Source organism: Gadus morhua, chromosome 4, assembly GCF_902167405.1.
Source record: "Gadus morhua chromosome 4, gadMor3.0, whole genome shotgun sequence".
In the NCBI taxonomy this organism is placed as follows: domain Eukaryota; kingdom Metazoa; phylum Chordata; class Actinopteri; order Gadiformes; family Gadidae; genus Gadus; species Gadus morhua.
In genome coordinates, this window is record NC_044051.1 from 18,724,043 (window position 1) to 18,744,141 (window position 20,099).

At 41.7% G+C, this 20,099-nt stretch overlaps 1 protein-coding gene across 2 annotated transcripts; it reads right to left on the reverse strand.

The window, feature by feature from the left end:
* Nucleotides 1–91: 91 nt before the first annotated feature.
* On the reverse strand, nucleotides 92–20,040 carry LOC115542804 (rhotekin). Of its 2 annotated transcripts, none has more exons than XM_030355224.1 (13): nucleotides 19,861–20,040; nucleotides 17,295–17,494; nucleotides 16,962–17,014; nucleotides 16,770–16,823; nucleotides 16,137–16,254; nucleotides 15,549–15,788; nucleotides 14,588–14,682; nucleotides 14,188–14,294; nucleotides 13,914–14,042; nucleotides 9,552–9,714; nucleotides 5,360–5,458; nucleotides 4,012–4,096; nucleotides 92–684 (listed from the first exon to the last, which is right to left on the reverse strand). In XM_030355224.1, the coding sequence occupies exons 1-13, from the start codon at nucleotides 19,882–19,884 to the stop codon at nucleotides 681–683; spliced, it is 1,371 nt and encodes a 456-aa protein (XP_030211084.1). In that variant the 5' UTR covers nucleotides 19,885–20,040; the 3' UTR covers nucleotides 92–680. The 2 variants fall into 2 exon arrangements, with proteins under 2 accessions (XP_030211084.1, XP_030211083.1); XM_030355223.1 differs by lacking the exon at nucleotides 9,552–9,714 and adding an exon at nucleotides 13,227–13,389.
* Between the last annotated feature and the right edge of the window lie 59 nt (nucleotides 20,041–20,099).

Consider the following 20,099-nt stretch of genomic DNA (forward strand, 5'->3'; position numbering starts at 1 on the left):
CAAAAGTCTCCTGCAGACTAAATGTTCTTTACCAGGATCTAGAATGTTTCTTGTCACCTGAGATCTGCCAACACTGCCCAACTGACAGAAAGATGATTTATAGTGATCTTTATTTTTATAGTCTGAATGACATAGCTATCATTGTTACATATATAAAACAACACAAAAGCGATACAAATCACTCAACAATCCTGAGAAACACAAACGTCTAGACAATATATGAAGAGAAATGCAACACACAATGGAGGACGTGAATTCCCGCCCGGCGACACACCTTTTATTTTTAGCAATATCTCCTGCTTGATCTCTTGTCTGGAACTCGTCCCAGCTATGGCGCTGCGCAATTATCTTAAATCATTCATACTATGTGTTCGTAATCTCTGAACAAAATAACATGGATACCCAGTTGTGTTACTAATAAGACAATGGTTGTAAGGTTTTCCAGTGTGCATCAAAAAGTATAATTAAAAGCCAATCCAATCATAGGGAGGGATAACCTTCAGCATGCAAAACAACAACACACTGTAATCATAGGTCATGCCGTGCTGAAAAGGACAGAGAGAACTAGTTCAACCTGGGGTGAGAAGAAGGGTTTTCCGCAGTGATTTGTTTCCCTAAACATGGTGGAGGGGAGGAGAGCTCCACCACTAGTCTGTGTCCATCATCCTCACTCCTCAAGGTCAACTGCAAAGGGGAAAACAGGTTTTATCATCAACAATGAACAACAGCCGTAACGTCTGTGTGTAGTGTGTACCCTGCGATGAATTACGGTTACGGCTGTCACTTCATTTAAAAGACCATATTAAAAACCGGTTTGGTCACGTAAATAACATTTCTGGCTGAGCCATCTATTCAATGCAGTGTAAGTGTGGCCCCTGCCATGATAGTCATTTGGAGGGGATGACGTCGGACTCTGAAGCCCGATAATGATCTTTAGTTGTTTGTTGTTGTCTAGCAGGACATCTCGTCTTCAGATCGCAAACCTCTTACGACAAAGAAATGTGGGCCAGGATGTCATAAAATCACACTGAATACACCCTTGCACGCAAAATGTCTAGCTTGAAGGTACAAGCTAATGTTCCCTTCAATGTCACAGCATCAGCGTGGTATCCGAACACCACCAAATTGTGCATAGTGGTGAAGTGTTATAGGATTGTTCTCAATTTTTACTACTACTAGTGGTTCTAATGACATCAACTTATTTTCGACATTATCTGTTTATTTCTTTACAGGCTGGACTTCTGCAGGCATTATTTTGTCACGCCTATATCTAGCTTATAACCAGACATTGTTGATAAAAATATAATTATTTTCCCTCATACGAAGCTACAGTTACAAACACTACAATGTTATCTAGTTATTCAACTGTCCAATGTTGACTTTCATATTCTGCTGTGATTAAATATTTTATCAAAATATCTGCATGTCTCAGGTTGAAACTATGGGCCTCATTTTGGTACATGATGACAGATATGAAAGCCAGGCCAAAAGCAGATGGCTCACTCGATGATGGGGGATTATATTTACTGGGCGTGTACAACGTAACAATGTCTTTCACACTTGTATCTGTAAATTAATCTTGTTGTTTTAGTTGTGGGTTCGGTTGATTTACTATGTGAGGATGAATGATAACCAGGAATGTGACAAAAAAAATGTAGCGATTGTTTCGAGTAAAGCAAAGTCTTGAAACCATTTGTCAAAGTCTGACAGACAATGGTGGTAAAAGCCATAGGGATGAATTAAAAAATATATCTATAATAATAATGAAAAAATCTATAAACATTTCTGTTTTGGAATGTCACGCAATCTACCCGCACTACATTTTCGATCAACCTTTTATATCGCAATCGACATATTGGGGCACCCCTGCTTCAGGACATCTCTTCTGTGATTGGTTCGGAGAACAGCAATGAGTCTGATTGGGGGAGCATGGCGTTTCCATGGAAATTCTTACTCATCTATCATCTCATCTGGGTTAGCAGTGTTCAAATTATACCTTGAGCTTCGGGGGTACAGCTATTTTGACTGATGACGTCACTCTCCATTTTATGGCTGACACATTGTGATTCACAGTAAATTTTCCTGCGAAATATATCTCATATGAAATGTGGCCTTTTGCTATCCTTGTTCCACCTAGACATGTTGCAAAAATATCTACAAGAAAAACAACAGCTGAGACTCATAGCAGCAGATTCTAGATAGAGCAGTTGTATCGATGGACTTGTGCTTGCTCATTAAAATGCTCAATGAACATAGCGATCTATATAATTTTATTTGTGAGGAAATATTCACAGATGTGCAACTTCTGATGCATTAGTTCACATTTGGGTTTACAAATGCATGAATTTTGTGCATGTTCTCAGATTATGAAACACGGGTGTGCGAATGTGTTTTGCACCCACTGCGCTGCAATGATTGTAGCAAAAGTTTCAAGTGCATGACTCTTTGAAGTTGTGGTGCACAGGATAGGATTTGGACATCTGTAAGAAAGGAGTTGTGAACTCGTAGCCCCTATTTTGGGTTTACAATGGTACATACAATATTTACGGTTACACATTTATGACTTTAGTGTACACATGCAAAATAAATATTTATGACTTCAAATTTACTATTACACATTTGTGACTTTAGTGTACGCATGCTAAAGACGTTTGCTTCAATAATACCTTCATAGAAGGGTACTGATGAGCTGCACTGGGCAGCAGTGGGGGAGGGAGAGCAGAGATGGAAGGGAGGATCTGTGGTTGGTTTTGGTAAAACATCATGCTCCTTCTTTTCTGTTCTCAAACTCTCAAATCGTACAGCATTACCTATAGCAACTTTAATTATTATTATTTATTTTTTAGTTTATTGGTTTAGTTGACATGGACAATGTACAGAACAGGTTACATACCAGAGCTACAGTCACGGTTAGCTGAATAGCTAATATGCATCTGTGGTTCAAATAAATTCACAATAAATGAATCTCTTACTACATATATTATTAAACTTTCTGATGGGGGGGGTAGATTTGAGCCATCCATAGCTATTCATCGAATACGATGTTTAAGGCACCAGTGATCAAATGTCGTCTTTTAGTTATGGGTTTAAATGTACTAAAATATATTCCTTTATCATTTTCATTTAATGAACATTTCGTCATTTTGACTTAATAATAAAAGTTTAATTTAGAAAAACATGTCTAAAATCCTATGTTTTTTGCCATCCTCCTCCGACAAATAGGAGGATTTTCTCCTTCCTTAAATTGCGACTCCAACCCTGATCCATCCGGCCAGGGAGTGTGTGGATGTGACGAGCTGGGCAGCTCTGTCCCTCAGAGTAAAATGAATTGAAACCTTCACTAATCCCACAGCTCCTTGAGTCGAAATTGGCACATTTTGTCTGCAAATAAACTCAATCAGTAGTTGGTTCAATGGACATGTGTATGCCAAAATGTGATGTCTGTTTGTGGGTCCTTATTGTTCAGTGACATAAATATGACCACATGCCACGTAAAACGACGAGTGTTTGGTAAGAAAAGTGTGAACAGGATTAGGCGCTGTGTGTAGAAAGCACGGGCCTCCACAGCAACACAGACCTTTATTGTTCCATAATGTAGCCCAGGAGCTTTACACTAAATCTCAGCGGGCATGACATGAATCTGTGTGTGTGTGTGTGTGTGTGTGTGTGTGTGTGTGTGTGTGTGTGTGTGTGTGTGTGTGTGTGTGTGTGTGTGTGTGTGTGTGTGTGTTTGTAATGCAATGCAAACAGTGAAATGTATGCTGAAAACGGACAAGAGTGAACAATGCTGCTAGTTTCCATAGTGTTGGCAGAGGAGTGCCATTATTGAATTATCTTGATTAATCATGATCTTGATAAAGGTCATTCTTCAGGGTACGTGCATTGGTCTGAGTTTATACGTGCTCTAAATCGTTTTTTTTTAATTTTTTAGATCATTTTTAGATCATGTTATCTTCAAACCAGAAAGACTGAATAGGTAGTAACAGTGGTGTGTCACACACTCACACTCACCTCTCTTGATAGTAAGACACCAGAAGTTCAGTGATCTCTGCAGACAAATCCTGGACCACATGCCCCTCCCCAGCAGAAGGTGTTACTAAAGCATGAAGAGGGGACAGGGGACAAGCAAGGACAGAACAGTGACTATTTAAAGGACAACCAGATTCAATATAATATGGAACCATTTCCAATGTTGACAAACTATGGCCGCAATCTTCTCTCAGTGGCTCACGTGTTCGGTGTTTTGCGACAAAAATGTCCTCATATTTAATCAAACGAGAAACAATCATTCTCTATTCTCTCAGTTTGGGGTCACCAAACCCAACCGTATTTTCTTTCTGCACAACACCTTATTAGTATAAATACTTCACATTGTTTCTGTAATTATCACACCAGGAAGGCACCCTTCAGATTGAATGGTTGGTTTTGCTTTGGTTTGTTCTGAAGCAGGTTGGTTGACATCCATTCTAGGCTTCACTCCAATTTCCGTTCTAAAATGACATAGAGAACTAACCCCTGTATGGTCCAACTTTAACCGAAACGCATAACAGACGAACTACAGGAGTTCTAGTGTTACGCCAATCACAACCGTTTCTAATAAGTTCTGGTTTGATACAGTGAATGCACAGAACAGTGCCCTAATGTGGCACCACTGAGGCAGTTTAAAAAACAACCAAGATGTCTGCCGCTGATGCATCAGATGTTTTGTTGCTCTGACTTGTATGGTTGGTTTATCAAATTACGTTCAGAAACATTTTGGTCTTCAGCCGTTGATTACGCATCGAAAATGAAAGGTCTGGCGTTATCAGGCTTATAATTGCGATTATTTAAGTGTAATATTTTATAAATGGCACAGCCATCCGTAAGCTATAAGTGAGTGAGAGTTAAGAACATCTGTTTCTATTTGAAGGCCCCTACCACTGTCTACATCTGCCTCTGTATGAACTAGTTCAGATTTAAAACCTCTCCCGACTAATTCTGACCATTCAGGGCACCTCTTCCATAATTGGTTTGGGGAATCCATCCTGCCTGTCAATCACAGGTGAGGGAACCACACTATACTAGCGGAGGAAAGGAGTGGAGGGGCCGAGAGTGAGGGCACCTTTACGGTTGTCTTATTATAAGTCTTGCAAGGGCGGTGATCGGTGGTTCCAGTGGGGCAGCAGTGCCACAGGGGTGAGGGGCTGACACGGGGGTGAGGGGGTGACACGGGGGTGAGGTGGTGACATGGGGGTGAGGGGGTGACATAGGGGTGAGGGGTCGACATAGGGGTGAGGGGTCGACATTGGGGGTGAGGGGATGAGATGGGGTTGGGGGTTGACATAGGGGTGAGGGGAAGGGCACGTGTGGCATATCGTACCCATTTCATGATACAAGGAACCCTGCCGGGTCGCGGAGGCTTTCCGAGGCACCGGCTCTTCAATCTTCATGAGGTTGGTGCAACATCGCTGCCAGCAGTCTGTGGTGAAAGAAGAGCATGTGTCATTTATTCAGGCGAGGGATGATCACCACCCATAATTAGGGATTAAGACACCTTCTGAAAGTAAACCCGGACGTACACAGCAGTCTATTGAACATATAACAAACTAAACAATGAATTCCTTTCCGCATGTTCTTTTGACATTCATTACAAATGATTTTCTTGGGTGTGAAGTCTACAGGTTTTTGTTGATTGCCGTCTTTCTGCCAATTAGCTTTGAGATGAGTCAATGGAGCGTAAATGATGTGCTCCAAGTATATTTAATATAAAATGTTAACAGCTAGATTCCAATACTCAACAGCAGAAAACTTAAAAGTAACATACATGTGTTTATATTATAAATATTATTAATTTGTATTAAGTACTTTATGATGAATTCTAAATAAGCTAGGATTTATTGACGATCTTAAATTAGACAATAATATTTCGATGAGAGGTTCTCTAACTGTGGTACGCGTAGGCGTACCACTGGTGGTACGCAATGCGCTATTTAGTGGTTCGCCCTGTTCCAAACATAATAATATCGAAATACTAGTACGAATTAAAACAAAATTAACCATGAGATCATTTAAATGGGGTTTAAAATAAGTTTTGCCTTTCCTGTCATATTTTTGCTTCAATATCAGCATAGACGGGTTGTGGCGTTCGCAAACATCCACGATTACAAGCTAAACTGACGGCAACTGCTAAAAACACGCAGCACTGAAAGAAAAATACAGTTTATTTTTTCCTGAGAAAACGTGTTGGATTGAAGCAGTCAAATTCCAAGGTTCAATAGTCAGGAACAACATCATTGTGATCCTCTTTTCGCTCGGAGCAGTTCCGCGAATACTTCTCAGTGCCGAGGCGAACAACTGGATGAGAAACCTGTTCAGCATCGAAACCTCTGAAATGCCAAGGACTTCACTGTTGGTTAGAAGGGGATTTGTCATGCAAAAAACATTGAAGTCTGCTTTCAGAAGGCAGTCATTGTCTGACTTTCGGAAACAGCAACACTGCGAACACCTGCACTTTCGGACCACGCCGTGTGCCCTCTCCTTCCTTTTGCGACCACATCCGTGTGATAAAGGCTTCTCTTCACTTGCCATCATAAAAACATAATGCATGAACAGGATTGATTCTGAGCCACACCTGAAACTGAAGCTGATCTTGACCGACCAGACATCGCAGGACTGTGTTCGCACAGGCAGGCGGCGCACCCTGCTCATTAGGAAGGTGCGTCTTCCTCTGAGGTGAACTTACACATGATGGAAGTTCAGTTATCAACATGCGAGCCAACTCTTTATATAATTTATATTTAGCCTTACAATTTTCAAACAGGTTTTTGGTGTACAGTTGTTATTTTTAATGTTGTCACTTGCTCTGTGTGTGTGTGCGTGTGCGTGTGCGTGCGCGTGCGTGCGTGTGTGCGTGTGTGTGTGTGTGTATGCATGTGTGTGTGTATATGTGTTTGTGTGTCAGGACTAGCGCTACCCCTTTGTACAGCTGAGAACCAACAATAAGTAATATTATTCTAAGGAATAAATGTGCCTCCTTTGTGTGCTGTGCGTAGCTGTATAGGACCGGCCTACGCTACTGTATTTTGTTATGTTTTATCATAATGGTTTGAGAGCAAACTTGGGGAGACAAATATCTTCTGAGTTGGTACACAGTATAAAAAGTGTCAGAACCACTGAACTATAGTTATGTCTCACTATGCTTCAAGAGATGGTAATGTCTTATTATACTTCTAGATAGTAATGTTTCTATATGCTTCTGGAGATAGTAAAGTCTCATTATGTTTCTAGAAATAGTAATGTCTCATTAGGCTTCTAGAGAGGTAATGTCTCATTATGCTTCTAGAAATGTATGTTTCAATATGCTTCTAGAGATAGTTATGATGGCTCTCAAGTCTCAACCATTCGGCGTGAGACACACGCAATTCAACCTATGCACACGCTCACACGCCACACTTCGTATTTCTCACGCAGAGGTATTACCAGGATAGCGCCCACCAATTTTGGCCACTATTTAACAGTGGAACAGACTCAAATGGGTTTCGTACGTAGGGTAACCAGACGTCCAATTTTGCCCGGACATGCCCTCTTTTTGAGACACTTTTAAAAAAGTGTGTGGCGGAATTTCAAAATCGTCCGGGATTATATTAAAGCCTCATACATAGCCTCATATTGAATTTGCGTTGCGTTTCGTTCACAAACTAGTTAGGCTACGCCCTCCCCTACTCAGTTCTGTTCGCTTAGGTTAAGTAGAGCCTTCAGATTGGACTTAGTTACAGTCATGTTTTGTATTTTTTTTTTACCATTATTGTTTTATAGGTACAAACATTAACAAATTTCTCCGACAGGGGATTGATAAAGTTCTATCTATTGAACAAAAAGAAACACTTGGTCATACTTTACACACTTTACCACAGCATTGGCCTACTCCTGAATGCCACAGATATATTTTAAGCATTGGACTGAATGCCACACAAATATATAATTATGTTTTTGCACGTTTGCAACGGTTAAAAGTTCATGGAAAAGTATATGCCTCCACTGGTGTTGCTTAAGCAAATAGCCTTTTGAGCCTTTTGAATCTGAATATTAGTGCTAAGGGCCAATAATGCTTACTATCATACATTAGTCACCATGTCTGTGGACACATTTGTATGCAGTCACATGTTAATATACACCCCCCCCCCCCCCCCCCCCCCAACAAAATCTCACTCTGAACTCAGTTCAAAACTTGAGAGCCCTGGTTATGTCTCATTATGCTTCTAGATATAGTAATGTCTCATTATGCTAGCTAGCCAAGTCTCAATATTTTCAAGGGTCAACATGTAGCAGAAAAAAGGTTGCGGTGTCACGGTGTGCAGTGACAAATCAGTTGAGTCTTTTGAATAACACTATTTGCGTTTAAATGCATGATTTGCCAAATGGCACATTTCATCAGAACCCCTCATTAACGATTTCTTCCCACGGCTATGAATACTAGCCAAATAACAATGAAGTTTGAACCAATAAATAAAACAACTACAACAAATGATAAGAACAAAAACAAATATGTTCAGTGCCAGTAAGTAAACTGGAACAGATCGAGGGATTGCCGGTAACAAACTAACTTCACAACTGGTATCTCAACTGGCAGCCACTGGAATGCAGTGGAGCAGGTCTTTGGGCACACAGAGAGACACTACCGCCCAGCTCTGATATTGCCGGCACAGCCTGCGTCACTTACTGATTACAGGCTGAGTTGAAACGAGTAAGCTAATAATTTAAATTGATTATATTGTTTGCATCTTTCCTTTCTGAATAACTAATTAGTGCATTGAACTGTGATTACATTCTTTCGGGGCCAACATGTACAGAAAATAAAGGGGATGACGATGAGGGCTGATGACGATTATGTAGGCTATATTATTATTTTGTTATTATTTGGCTGCTCCTGACTCATAAAGGCAAGACCTGACTCACCTGTCACAATGATTACAATGTTAAAATAGGTAAACTACATATTATTTGGTATTCAAAATATGCCAGTGAAAAGTTGGACCCTTCTGTTATGTTTCCCGAAATGATTTTCACCGTTCAAGTAATATAGTAGCCTATTCATACTTCAATATCTTAAAAATGCCATGCACCCAGCTGTTGATGATATTACTGCCACTGAAAGGGTGGTAAATGAATCCTTGAGGCTACACATCTGGCTGCTTCCTTCAAGCTTGCAGGTCTATAATATCACAATGTCATTCAAACCCGGTGCCATGTTGACCAAAAGGGTAAATAAACTTTAACAGGGATTAACAGGAGATCCAATTGCATAATAAGGAAATCTCTGAGACACTTTCCTTGCCGCTAATGTCTCACTCGCGGCCTCTAGTGGCCATTAGCTATATTGTTTTAAAAACATACATTGCCACATTATAGAGGGAAGAATATGTGATCGCCTTGGTTTTCGTGTAGGCTCGCTAGACATTCTCAATTGTCTGTCTATCTGTCTGTCTGTCTGTCTGTCTGTCTGTCTGTCTGTCTGTCTGTCTGTCTGTCTGTCTGTCTGTCTGTCTGTCTAGCATGTAATACCCTTAACTTACTCAGGTCATGGAGCTGCTGCTGGCATAGCACCAGCCATCGCTGGGTGTCTTGAGGTGTGGGAGGAGCCACTGTGTAAGCTATGTTCTCGCCGTGACACTTGGTGCTGATCAGCAAAGTTGGTGCTGGAAGCACTTCTTCTTCTGACACAGAAACAATGGTGTTCTGAAAGAGAAAATGTGTGTGTATGGGTGTATGTGTGTGTGTGTGTGTGTGTGTGTGTGTCTGTGTGTGTGTGTGTGTGTGTGTGTGTGTGTGTGTGTGTGTGTGTGTGTGTGTGTGTGTGTGTGTGTGTGTGTGTGTGTGTGTGTGTATGTGTTTGTGTGTCAGGACTAGCGCTACCCCTTTGTACAGCTGAGAACCAACAATAAGTAATATTATTCTAAGGAATAAATGTGCCTCCTTTGTGTGCTGTGCGTAGCTGTATAGGACCGGCCTACGCTACTGTATTTTGTTATGTTTTATCATAATGGTTTGAGAGCAAACTTGGGGAGACAAATATCTTCTGAGTTGGTACACAGTATAAAAAGTGTCAGAACCACTGAACTATAGTTATGTCTCATTATGCTTCAAGAGATGGTAATGTCTTATTATACTTCTAGATAGTAATGTTTCTATATGCTTCTGGAGATAGTAAAGTCTCATTATGTTTCTAGAAATAGTAATGTCTCATTAGGCTTCTAGAGAGGTAATGTCTCATTATGCTTCTAGAAATGTATGTTTCAATATGCTTCTAGAGATAGTTATGATGGCTCTCAAGTCTCAACCATTCGGCGTGAGACACACGCAATTCAACCTATGCACACGCTCACACGCCACACTTCGTATTTCTCACGCAGAGGTATTACCAGGATAGCGCCCACCAATTTTGGCCACTATTTAACAGTGGAACAGACTCAAATGGGTTTCGTACGTAGGGTAACCAGACGTCCAATTTTGCCCGGACATGCCCTCTTTTTGAGACACTTTTAAAAAAGTGTGTGGCGGAATTTCAAAATCGTCCGGGATTATATTAAAGCCTCATACATAGCCTCATATTGAATTTGCGTTGCGTTTCGTTCACAAACTAGTTAGGCTACGCCCTCCCCTACTCAGTTCTGTTCGCTTAGGTTAAGTAGAGCCTTCAGATTGGACTTAGTTACAGTCATGTTTTGTATTTTTTTTTTACCATTATTGTTTTATAGGTACAAACATTAACAAATTTCTCCGACAGGGGATTGATAAAGTTCTATCTATTGAACAAAAAGAAACACTTGGTCATACTTTACACTTTACCACAGCATTGGCCTACTCCTGAATGCCACAGATATATTTTAAGCATTGGACTGAATGCCACACAAATATATAATTATGTTTTTGCACGTTTGCAACGGTTAAAAGTTCATGGAAAAGTATATGCCTCCACTGGTGTTGCTTAAGCAAATAGCCTTTTGAGCCTTTTGAATCTGAATATTAGTGCTAAGGGCCAATAATGCTTACTATCATACATTAGTCACCATGTCTGTGGACACATTTGTATGCAGTCACATGTTAATATACCCCCCCCCCCCCCCCCCCCCCCCCCCCCCCAACAAAATCTCACTCTGAACTCAGTTCAAAACTTGAGAGCCCTGGTTATGTCTCATTATGCTTCTAGAGATAGTAATGTCTCATTATGCTAGCTAGCCAAGTCTCAATATTTTCAAGGGTCAACATGAAGCAGAAAAAAGGTTGCGGTGTCACGGTGTGCAGTGACAAATCAGTTGAGTCTTTTGAATAACACTATTTGCGTTTAAATTAGAGCTGTCAGTTAAACGCGTTATTAACGGCGTTAACGCAAACCAAATTTAACGGCGTTAATTTTTTTATCGCGCTATTAACGCAATTATTTTATAAAAAAAAAAAAAAAAAAATTGTTCCTTTGGCTCAAAACAAAGAAGCAGTAGCCTGACTGCTATGTTCAAATGACATTTGTTCAAAGCAGTCGTTTAATTGCACTATAGGCTCTTTTTTTGTATCGTCCTGTTTTGATCAGTGTATATGCCAATGTTGTTATCAATAAAAAATCATTTGCACAAGGCAAGCCGATGCACTTCACCATGTTGATAAGAGAATTAAAATGAGAAGAATTATGGGACAAAAAAATCAAGGGATATTTAGCATAGAAAAATAATTTGCGATTAATCGCGATTAATTAGAGTTAACTATGACATTAATGCGATTAATCACGATTAAGTATTTTAATCGCTTGACAGCTCTAGTTTAAATGCATGATTTGCCAAATGGCACATTTCATCAGAACCCCTCATTAACGATTTCTTCCCACGGCTATGAATACTAGCCAAATAACAATGAAGTTTGAACCAATAAATAAAACAACTACAACAAATGATAAGAACAAAAACAAATATGTTCAGTGCCAGTAAGTAAACTGGAACAGATCGAGGAATTGCCGGTAACAAACTAACTTCACAACTGGTATCTCAACTGGCAGCCACTGGAATGCAGTGGAGCAGGTCTTTGGGCACACTGAGAGACACTACCGCCCAGCTCTGATATTGCCGGCACAGCCTGCGTCACTTACTGATTACAGGCTGAGTTGAAACGAGTAAGCTAATAATTTAAATTGATTATATTGTTTGCATCTTTCCATTCTGAATAACTAATTAGTGCATTGAACTGTGATTACATTCTTTCGGGGCCAACATGTACAGAAAATAAAGGGGATGACGATGAGGGCTGATGACGATTATGTAGGCTATATTATTATTTTGTTATTATTTGGCTGCTCCTGACTCATAAAGGCAAGACCTGACTCACCTGTCACAATGATTACAATGTTAAAATAGGTAAACTACATGTTATTTGGTATTCAAAATATGCCAGTGAAAAGTTGGACCCTTCTGTTATGTTTCCCGAAATGATTTTCACCGTTCAAGTAATATAGTAGCCTATTCATACTTCAATATCTTAAAAATGCCATGCACCCAGCTGTTGATGATATTACTGCCACTGAAAGGGTGGTAAATGAATCCTTGAGGCTACACATCTGGCTGCTTCCTTCAAGCTTGCAGGTCTATAATATCACAATGTCATTCAAACCCGGTGCCATGTTGACCAAAAGGGTAAATAAACTTTAACAGGGATTAACAGGAGATCCAATTGCATAATAAGGAAATCTCTGAGACACTTTCCTTGCCGCTAATGTCTCACTCGCGGCCTCTATTGGCCATTAGCTATATTGTTTTAAAAACATACATTGCCACATTATAGAGGGAAGAATATATGATCGCCTTGGTTTTCGTGTAGGCTCGCTAGACATTCTCAATTGTCTCGTCAAAGTGCTATGAATGATATGAAGTTTGCCCAAACGTACAGTGGAATAAAAGTATTTACTTTGATAGATGAGCCGTACATGTGTTGCTTTGCAAAACCTTGCTGATAAAACACTGAAACGATGAATCAAACATTCGACACGTGTCTATTTAAGTGAATAAGAATCCACCTTGGCACGAAACCTCTATTCAACCGCCGCCACAATAAGTCAGTCAGTCAGTCAGTCAGTCAGTCAGTCAGTCAGTCAGTCAGTCTGTCTGTCTGTCTGTCTGTCTGTCTGTCTGGCTGTCTGGCTGTCTGTCTGTCTGTCTGTCTGTCTGTCTGTCTGTCTGTCTGTCTAGCATGTAATACCCTTAACTTACTCAGGTCATGGAGCTGCTGCTGGCATAGCACCAGCCATCGCTGGGTGTCTTGAGGTGTGGGAGGAGCCACTGTGTAAGCTATGTTCTCGCCGTGGCACTTGGTGCTGATCAGCAAAGTTGGTGCTGGAAGCACTTCTTCTTCTGACACAGAAACAATGGTGTTCTGAAAGAGAAAATGTGTGTGTATGGGTGTATGTGTGTGTGTGTGTGTGTGTGTGTGTGTGTGTGTGTGTGTGTGTGTGTGTGTGTGTGTGTGTGTGTGTGTGTGTGTGTGTGTGTGTGTGTGTGTGTATAAGACACCTTAAAACTTGTTTTTTGTTCACACACAATATAAATACAAACTTTAGCTGATTATGAACTATTCATGCAGGCAACGGTCAACCATAGATCGTTTCAACCATAGATCGTGTTTTTACAGATTCCAGACACACACCAAGTGAGGCATTGGTGGTCAAATCAATTGAATAGGATTGAATCTAAATACTTTTATTACTATTCTGTTATTTTCCCTTTGTATTTTCGCCGATGATGTACCAAGTTGATTTTAAGCCAAGGGCAAATACTATCAATACACACATGATAGATACTGTGAACTGTGATAGATGTCACAGTTGAAAACAAGTCGAACAAGGGATTAAATGAAGAGGTATGTAAAGGAATTAAGGGACTGTTTTCATTTGAACCAACCTTGTTAACAGGGATTACCAATAGCGGCAGCTCGTCTGACTGCATGTCTTTTTCACATTGGTAGCAGAGCAGAGTTGGCCCTCTGAGGACACCGTATATATCCTCCCAGCCATCAGCGTCCGCTGTCGACTAATTAGGTGGAAGTATGGGGTTACAAAAAAGTAATGGAAAAATACAAACAACGAAGAGATTCTAAATTAAAAAATGCAATAGGCAAACAAAAAACAGCCAGACAGACAGAAAGACAGACACATTGAGTAGACAGATGGCTTACCTTGACTCTCAGTCTGCCCATTACAACTGGCCTGGTCATACAGGCGGGCTGAGCAACCAGCCGGCAGCACATGCTGCCGTACAGCGGCAGCCAGAACGGACTGTCCTCTAGAAGGAAAGGTGACTGTCAAGGAAATATATGCCTAATTGGGCAGCATACTTATAAATAAGAGGATTTTTTTTGTTTGCAGACAGTTTGTCAATTACATCATCAATACGATGGTTGCTGAACAACCCATTAAGACTAGTGGGGTCTTGGTGGAGACGGAAACCACAAATTGTCTACCAATCACACACATCCTATGGTCATTCTATGGAGATTTCAGTATTTAACTAACTCTTGGAGGTGCTAGAATTGCAGACAAATACATTTGGTGAGGTACTCCAAGAGATCCACTGACCTGTGGCGGTCAGAGACAGGTCATGGGTCTTGAAGCTGTCCTGTACGTGATCCATTGTCAGTGTAGTGTGGCCCAACAGATGGAACCTTGGGCCCCTAGGGACAAGACAAGTACTGTTCATTATCACAGCCCTTAATAACAGTTAAGAGTCTCAAAGGGCTTCACAGGCTTTGTATGTATGACACCCCCTTAACCAAGACCCCAAGGGGCATGAAAAAAGCTTTTATAAGAAAGAAGAAATCTGGAAAACATAAAACTCAAAACAATGTATCAGAAACAATCGGTAACCTCAGGAAATCATTGGTTATGTCATATATATATTGTATTCTTGTCTCTTTGCATCAATTATTCCCTGTTATGGTGTGTTTTTATTATTTTTCGTGAATTGTGCTTTGTGCCATTGTATAGTAAGTAGTACATGTTTCCATTGATCTTAACTTATATTGCACTTTGTTTTCAAAGTGTACACAAATGAAATCCATCAGTTGTGGATACTGACTTTTTATTTAAAAAAGCCTGGGATATGAGGTTCAAAAAGACTATGTCCTTTGAGGAGTGCCTTCTGAATCTGTCTTCAAATCACACTAATAAAAAGCGTTTGTTTGTTTTTCAGACGGGAACACCAGAGAGATGAGGACAAACGTTGTCTGAACCTCTTCAGGAGGTTGTGTTGGGGTGATGTTTACGCTGGGTTTAAATCAAGATTGACTAGCGACAGCTTCTCGCATAGACGGAATTCATACATACATAGCAAACATAGCAGACATAGCGTGAGGTTTCTCTACCCTGCTGAGGACTAAAAATAGCGTCTACGTGACAAAAGGTGTTTCAGAGCACGTTTCAACACCAATTTGATTTCGGGATATAGGATCCTTATAAGAGGTGTGTAGAATCGAGCTTCATCCCCGGCGGCGCCAGTGCCTCTAGGAGCCTAGGGAGGCGGCGGTGGCTCTGGGCTCACAGTGTGACGGGGGCAGGCGCCAGAGCAGGGGGCTGGTCCTCCGCTCTCTCTCCGCCCCCGACGCCGGAGCCGCTCCCGCAGGCCGTGGCGGCGTCGAAGGCGGCCCGGATCCTGCGGCCGGACTGGCCCCCCAGGGTGCTGCCCAGGAGACTCAGCCTCCGGGCCCCTGACGAGGCGTCGTCCGCCATGGGGCTGCTGTAGAGCTCCACCCGCAGCTGGAATCCCGGCTCCACCTCTGTACTGGAGAACAGACACGGGGGGGCAGAGCCCGGGGGTCAAAGGGGGGGGGGGGGCAATCCCAGGTGAAAGGTTCTGGGTTCAGCAAGGTTGATTTGCATAAATATCAATTCTAAAATATCAATTATTTAATAGTAGTACCGTCAAGTTGGTAGACACGTTTGGGAAGGGGGGGCTGTATTCATGTAGTGACACAGGGTTTTTGACCCCCAGGTTGTATGGCTGAACCTTGATTCAAGATTCTGAGTCGATTTTGACCAAAAAGCGATTAATGGCGATTTTTCTTTCTGTTGTACAGAATGCATACGAAAGGGAAGGGGGGGGGGGGGGGGGTCAGCATGCTACACTTACAATAAGACTGTGTCCTCAAAGCAGATGTCTGTCAGCGTCCGGTCCACCACCGCCAGGTTAGTGTCACGAATGTCTTTACCACACTGGAGCAGGCAGAACACTGCACACTGATGTAACTCTACCAGAGAATGGAGGAGAAAGGGAGAGAGCGTGAGAGAGAGGGAGAGACCTTGGGGACACACCCCAATACGAACAGACATAGAGCAATATCACAATAGCAATAACACAGACATTCCAGTTCATTGAGCCAGAGAGCCACTGGCAGTCAGAGCCGACACACAAACATAAGAGCCTTTATGGTGTTTTAATAACAGAATAAATATTTCGTCATTGGCACGCTAGAGTGACATTTTGGGAGTGGCAAGGTGTCGAAACACATGTTTGTCTATGCATCTGCCCGAGTTCCCGTCTTGGTGACTTAACGACACATTCATTTCAAACAATTTCTAATACCAACAAAGAAAGAAAGAAAAAACAACAATGAATGAGTGAATACAACTAAATAAAGAACTAGCAAAGGAACTAACAAAGGAAGGAAAAGACTATTGTCAAAACATATTTTTCATAAATACATATACAATTGTAAAGGATCATTTCTCGTTACGGTCTGTATCTGGGTATTGGTTCACTAACCGCCTTTGTTTTTGAAGTACTCTGAGTCTTTCCACATGAGAGGGATCCTGAGACCTACAGAGGGGCACAACACACGCAGTATTGATGTACAGCGCTAAGCGTGAGGCATGGTAGGCTAACATGCCTTGGGTTTATAGAATCAGACTGCTTATGTAGGATTTCTCACTGTTTAACCAATGAGCCATGTCTCACCTGAAATGGCTAATTTCCCTGTACAGGGTAGTGTGTCCTTGGCATCCGATGACCTGCAATGAAACAGATACCTTCTTTCCCCGTCTACATTCACTATCAATCCAGCTAAATACTCCTCTTAGTTCATCTCCATACATTCACCATTCATTCATTCATCACCAGTCCATTTATCCATAAATTCATCCGCCCCTTCATCAATCCATTCAATTCAAGTCAAGTCAGTTTGAACTTTAGGACTTTATGAATTAAAGTATTTTGATAAGGCTTCCCAGGCCACATATTCCTACACCCCCTCCCCCTAACTACTGTTTGAATCCCCCCCCCCCCCCTGACCTGTGACCAATCCTCTGCAGGACCTGGGACTCTCTCATGCGCTGCAGCTGACCCAGGAGGGCCAGGAGCCGTGCGTTGCAGGTAAGCAGGCTCTTGGAGGCCTCAAGGGCCTGGTCCCGCTGGGAGCAGGCCGCCAGCAGCCGGCTGGCCCCCTCCTGCATTCGCACCTCCATCTCGATCTGCCGCTGGAGCTCCCCGTCCTGGGGACCGCCAAGCACACACAGGGAGGTGGTTCAGGGGTGTAGGACCACCAAGCACACACAGGGAGGTGGTCCAGGGGTGTAGGACCACCAAGCACACACAGGGAGGTGGTTCAGGGGTGTAGGACCACCAAGCACACACAGGGAGGTGGTCCAGGGGTGTAGGACCACCAAGCACACACAGTGAGGTGGTCCAGGGGTGTAGGACCACCAAGCACACACAGGGAGGTGGTTCAGGGGTGTAGGACCACCAAGCACACACACGGGGTGGTTCAGGGTGTCTCTACATGCAGAACGGTTCCCCTTGTTTCGCTGTCAATTTGCTGCTACAGCAAAAACCAAAAGGTATTTGTATTCACAAAGTGTTATGTAACCTTCCATAAGCAACATTTTAAAGGAAATAGATGGGTAAGTGCATTCATAGTCTGTTTATTTGAAGTAAAAACCTAGCAAGTGCAGTAGCTCTGCCTTTAGGTTAAATTCAGTCAGCGGCTTAGAGAAAGCGTGCGGGCCAAAGGAATGTGACATTAAAGATACAAGGAGCTCATACCTCAGCCCTGAATATATTACAAAAAAGTCTGTAATCCAGGAAATGCAGAGAAAGTTAATCAGTGTTACGTAACCCAATAATCAGACACAAAGCGTGCAGTCAGTCTCAGATACGCCTCTTTAGAAGTAGTTCAGAATGGTGACTCGTGTCTGAGTCAATAGCTTATTGTGGATTAGAAGAGTTATTTCCAAAGTGGGCAGTAGCGGTAAACAGCAGTACAACAAATGAACTACTGTTCACATGTAGGGAAGAAGGATGAATCAATCACAGTGTAGTCACTGGTCGCCAGGTGCCTGCATGAGACACTGAAACTTCTACTAGCCAGTCAGGTTCAACCTCACTGACTTCTCCTTCACACTAAAGCAAACATATTTCAAAACATGCATGTGTCCATTGATGAAAAGCTAATTCGATCCTTTGTGGTATGGTCGTCTCGGGTTAGTTATGACTCGGAGAGTGGTAAATGCTTAACACTTGGTTTATTACAACAGAGACACAAGGTAAACAAACTTGCGTTCTGGAGGTGGTTCATGAAGCCTTTCCCGAACACAGGAAAGAAAACAATTTATATTGGAAGTGGGTGGAATGGTAAATAAGCCTACATGTTCTAATTTACCCAGGTAAACCCTTGGTCTGTCTTGGCTTTAGCGGAAATGGCAAAGTGGCCATGTATGTAGTCTTTAACTTGTCTTTAACAAACTGATAAAACCTTATATGGTGTTGTCCATTATGTGGAGAAGGAACCATTCATAACTGTGGTTTGCTTGAAACATGTTATCAGAAGAAGAATAAACCAAATTAATTTACATCAACATGAACAAAGACACCACTGTCACATGGTTGCAGATAGCAGCATGTAGCAGAGGTTATCTTAGCAGGGTAGCATGATTCCATAGTAGCAGGTATCATGATAACATTGTAGCCTGGTATCTGATATCTGGTAGCATGCATGGTACCATCATGGTCACATAGTAGCAGAGTAGCTGATAGCCTAGCAGCAAGACACACCTTTTACATAAGAGGCACATTAAGGTTCTTAGCTCTTAATGCTCTCAGTATGTCACTTTGATTTTGGGCCTCAGTCCATGTGACGTGAGGCCCATGTGGAGCCTGAGGGTAGTCTGAGCTAAGCTGATTGAACCACACATGCTGTTGTTCACTTACACTTCAAAACAGTGTGAAGACAAATAATTGAATTTATCATTGCTATTGACACAAAGATTTAGACAAAATATGCATAATGTGAAAATGGATACAAAAAGGAATCAAATTATTTGTATTTATTCTAGTAGGCCTGTCTTAATTAGATAATAATAATAAAATATACATAAATTCACATAATGGTTAGGTTTTAATTTAATGCAATATCAAAATTATAATCTCATTCAACATATTTTTATTTCTAAACTATCATTATGGCTTGGATTCAACATTTTAAACGTACTATTCCACCCCACATAAAAAAAAGCCGTCAAGTCAATAAGATGTGCATTACAGAATCTCCGTCAATGTGGCCCTCAACATGGAAGGCTCCAACATTTAAACAATAACCTGCATCACCTGCCGTCAATGGTCATTCCTTCAGGGAACTATTCAGTGATGCAGGACCAACTCGTCATCTAATTTACTATTTGAATGTAAAGAGGACTTAATTACGATAGGCCTACATAGCGCCGCGGTCAATGTTGATAATAATAACCCGAGTCGTCCTCGTATAAACGACCAAAGCTGATAAATAATCCTACCAAAATATTGACTCACCTGCTCTAGCAGATCATTAAGGTATAATGGGAAATATATATTAGGCTATACTGACCGCGTTGATATCACAGATGTCCATGTCCAATATGCGCCAACGACAGCTCAGGAGTTCAACAACCCGAGAGGAATAACGGATCTTCAGATATTCCCAATTTTTGGCCTGGATGGGGAAGGATAACCCGGGATAACCGAGGATAGACGGACAAATCTGTGCTGCGAGTTTAATAGTACAATAGAACAGTCCCAACACTTGCCACTAGGGGGCGTGCTTGGACAGTCCCAACACTCGCCACT

Bases quoted from the DNA above. Each gene is read 5' to 3' on its own strand.
- LOC115542804 (XM_030355224.1), bottom strand. From the start codon at position 19,884: ATGGACATCTGTGATATCAACGCG. The intron at 17,495-19,860 runs GTCAGTATAGCC...GGCGGTCCCCAG, and splicing joins ACATCTGTGATATCAACGCG to GACGGGGAGCTCCAGCGGCA. The intron at 16,824-16,961 runs GTGAGACATGGC...GCCCCTCTGTAG, and splicing joins AGGGAAATTAGCCATTTCAG to GTCTCAGGATCCCTCTCATG.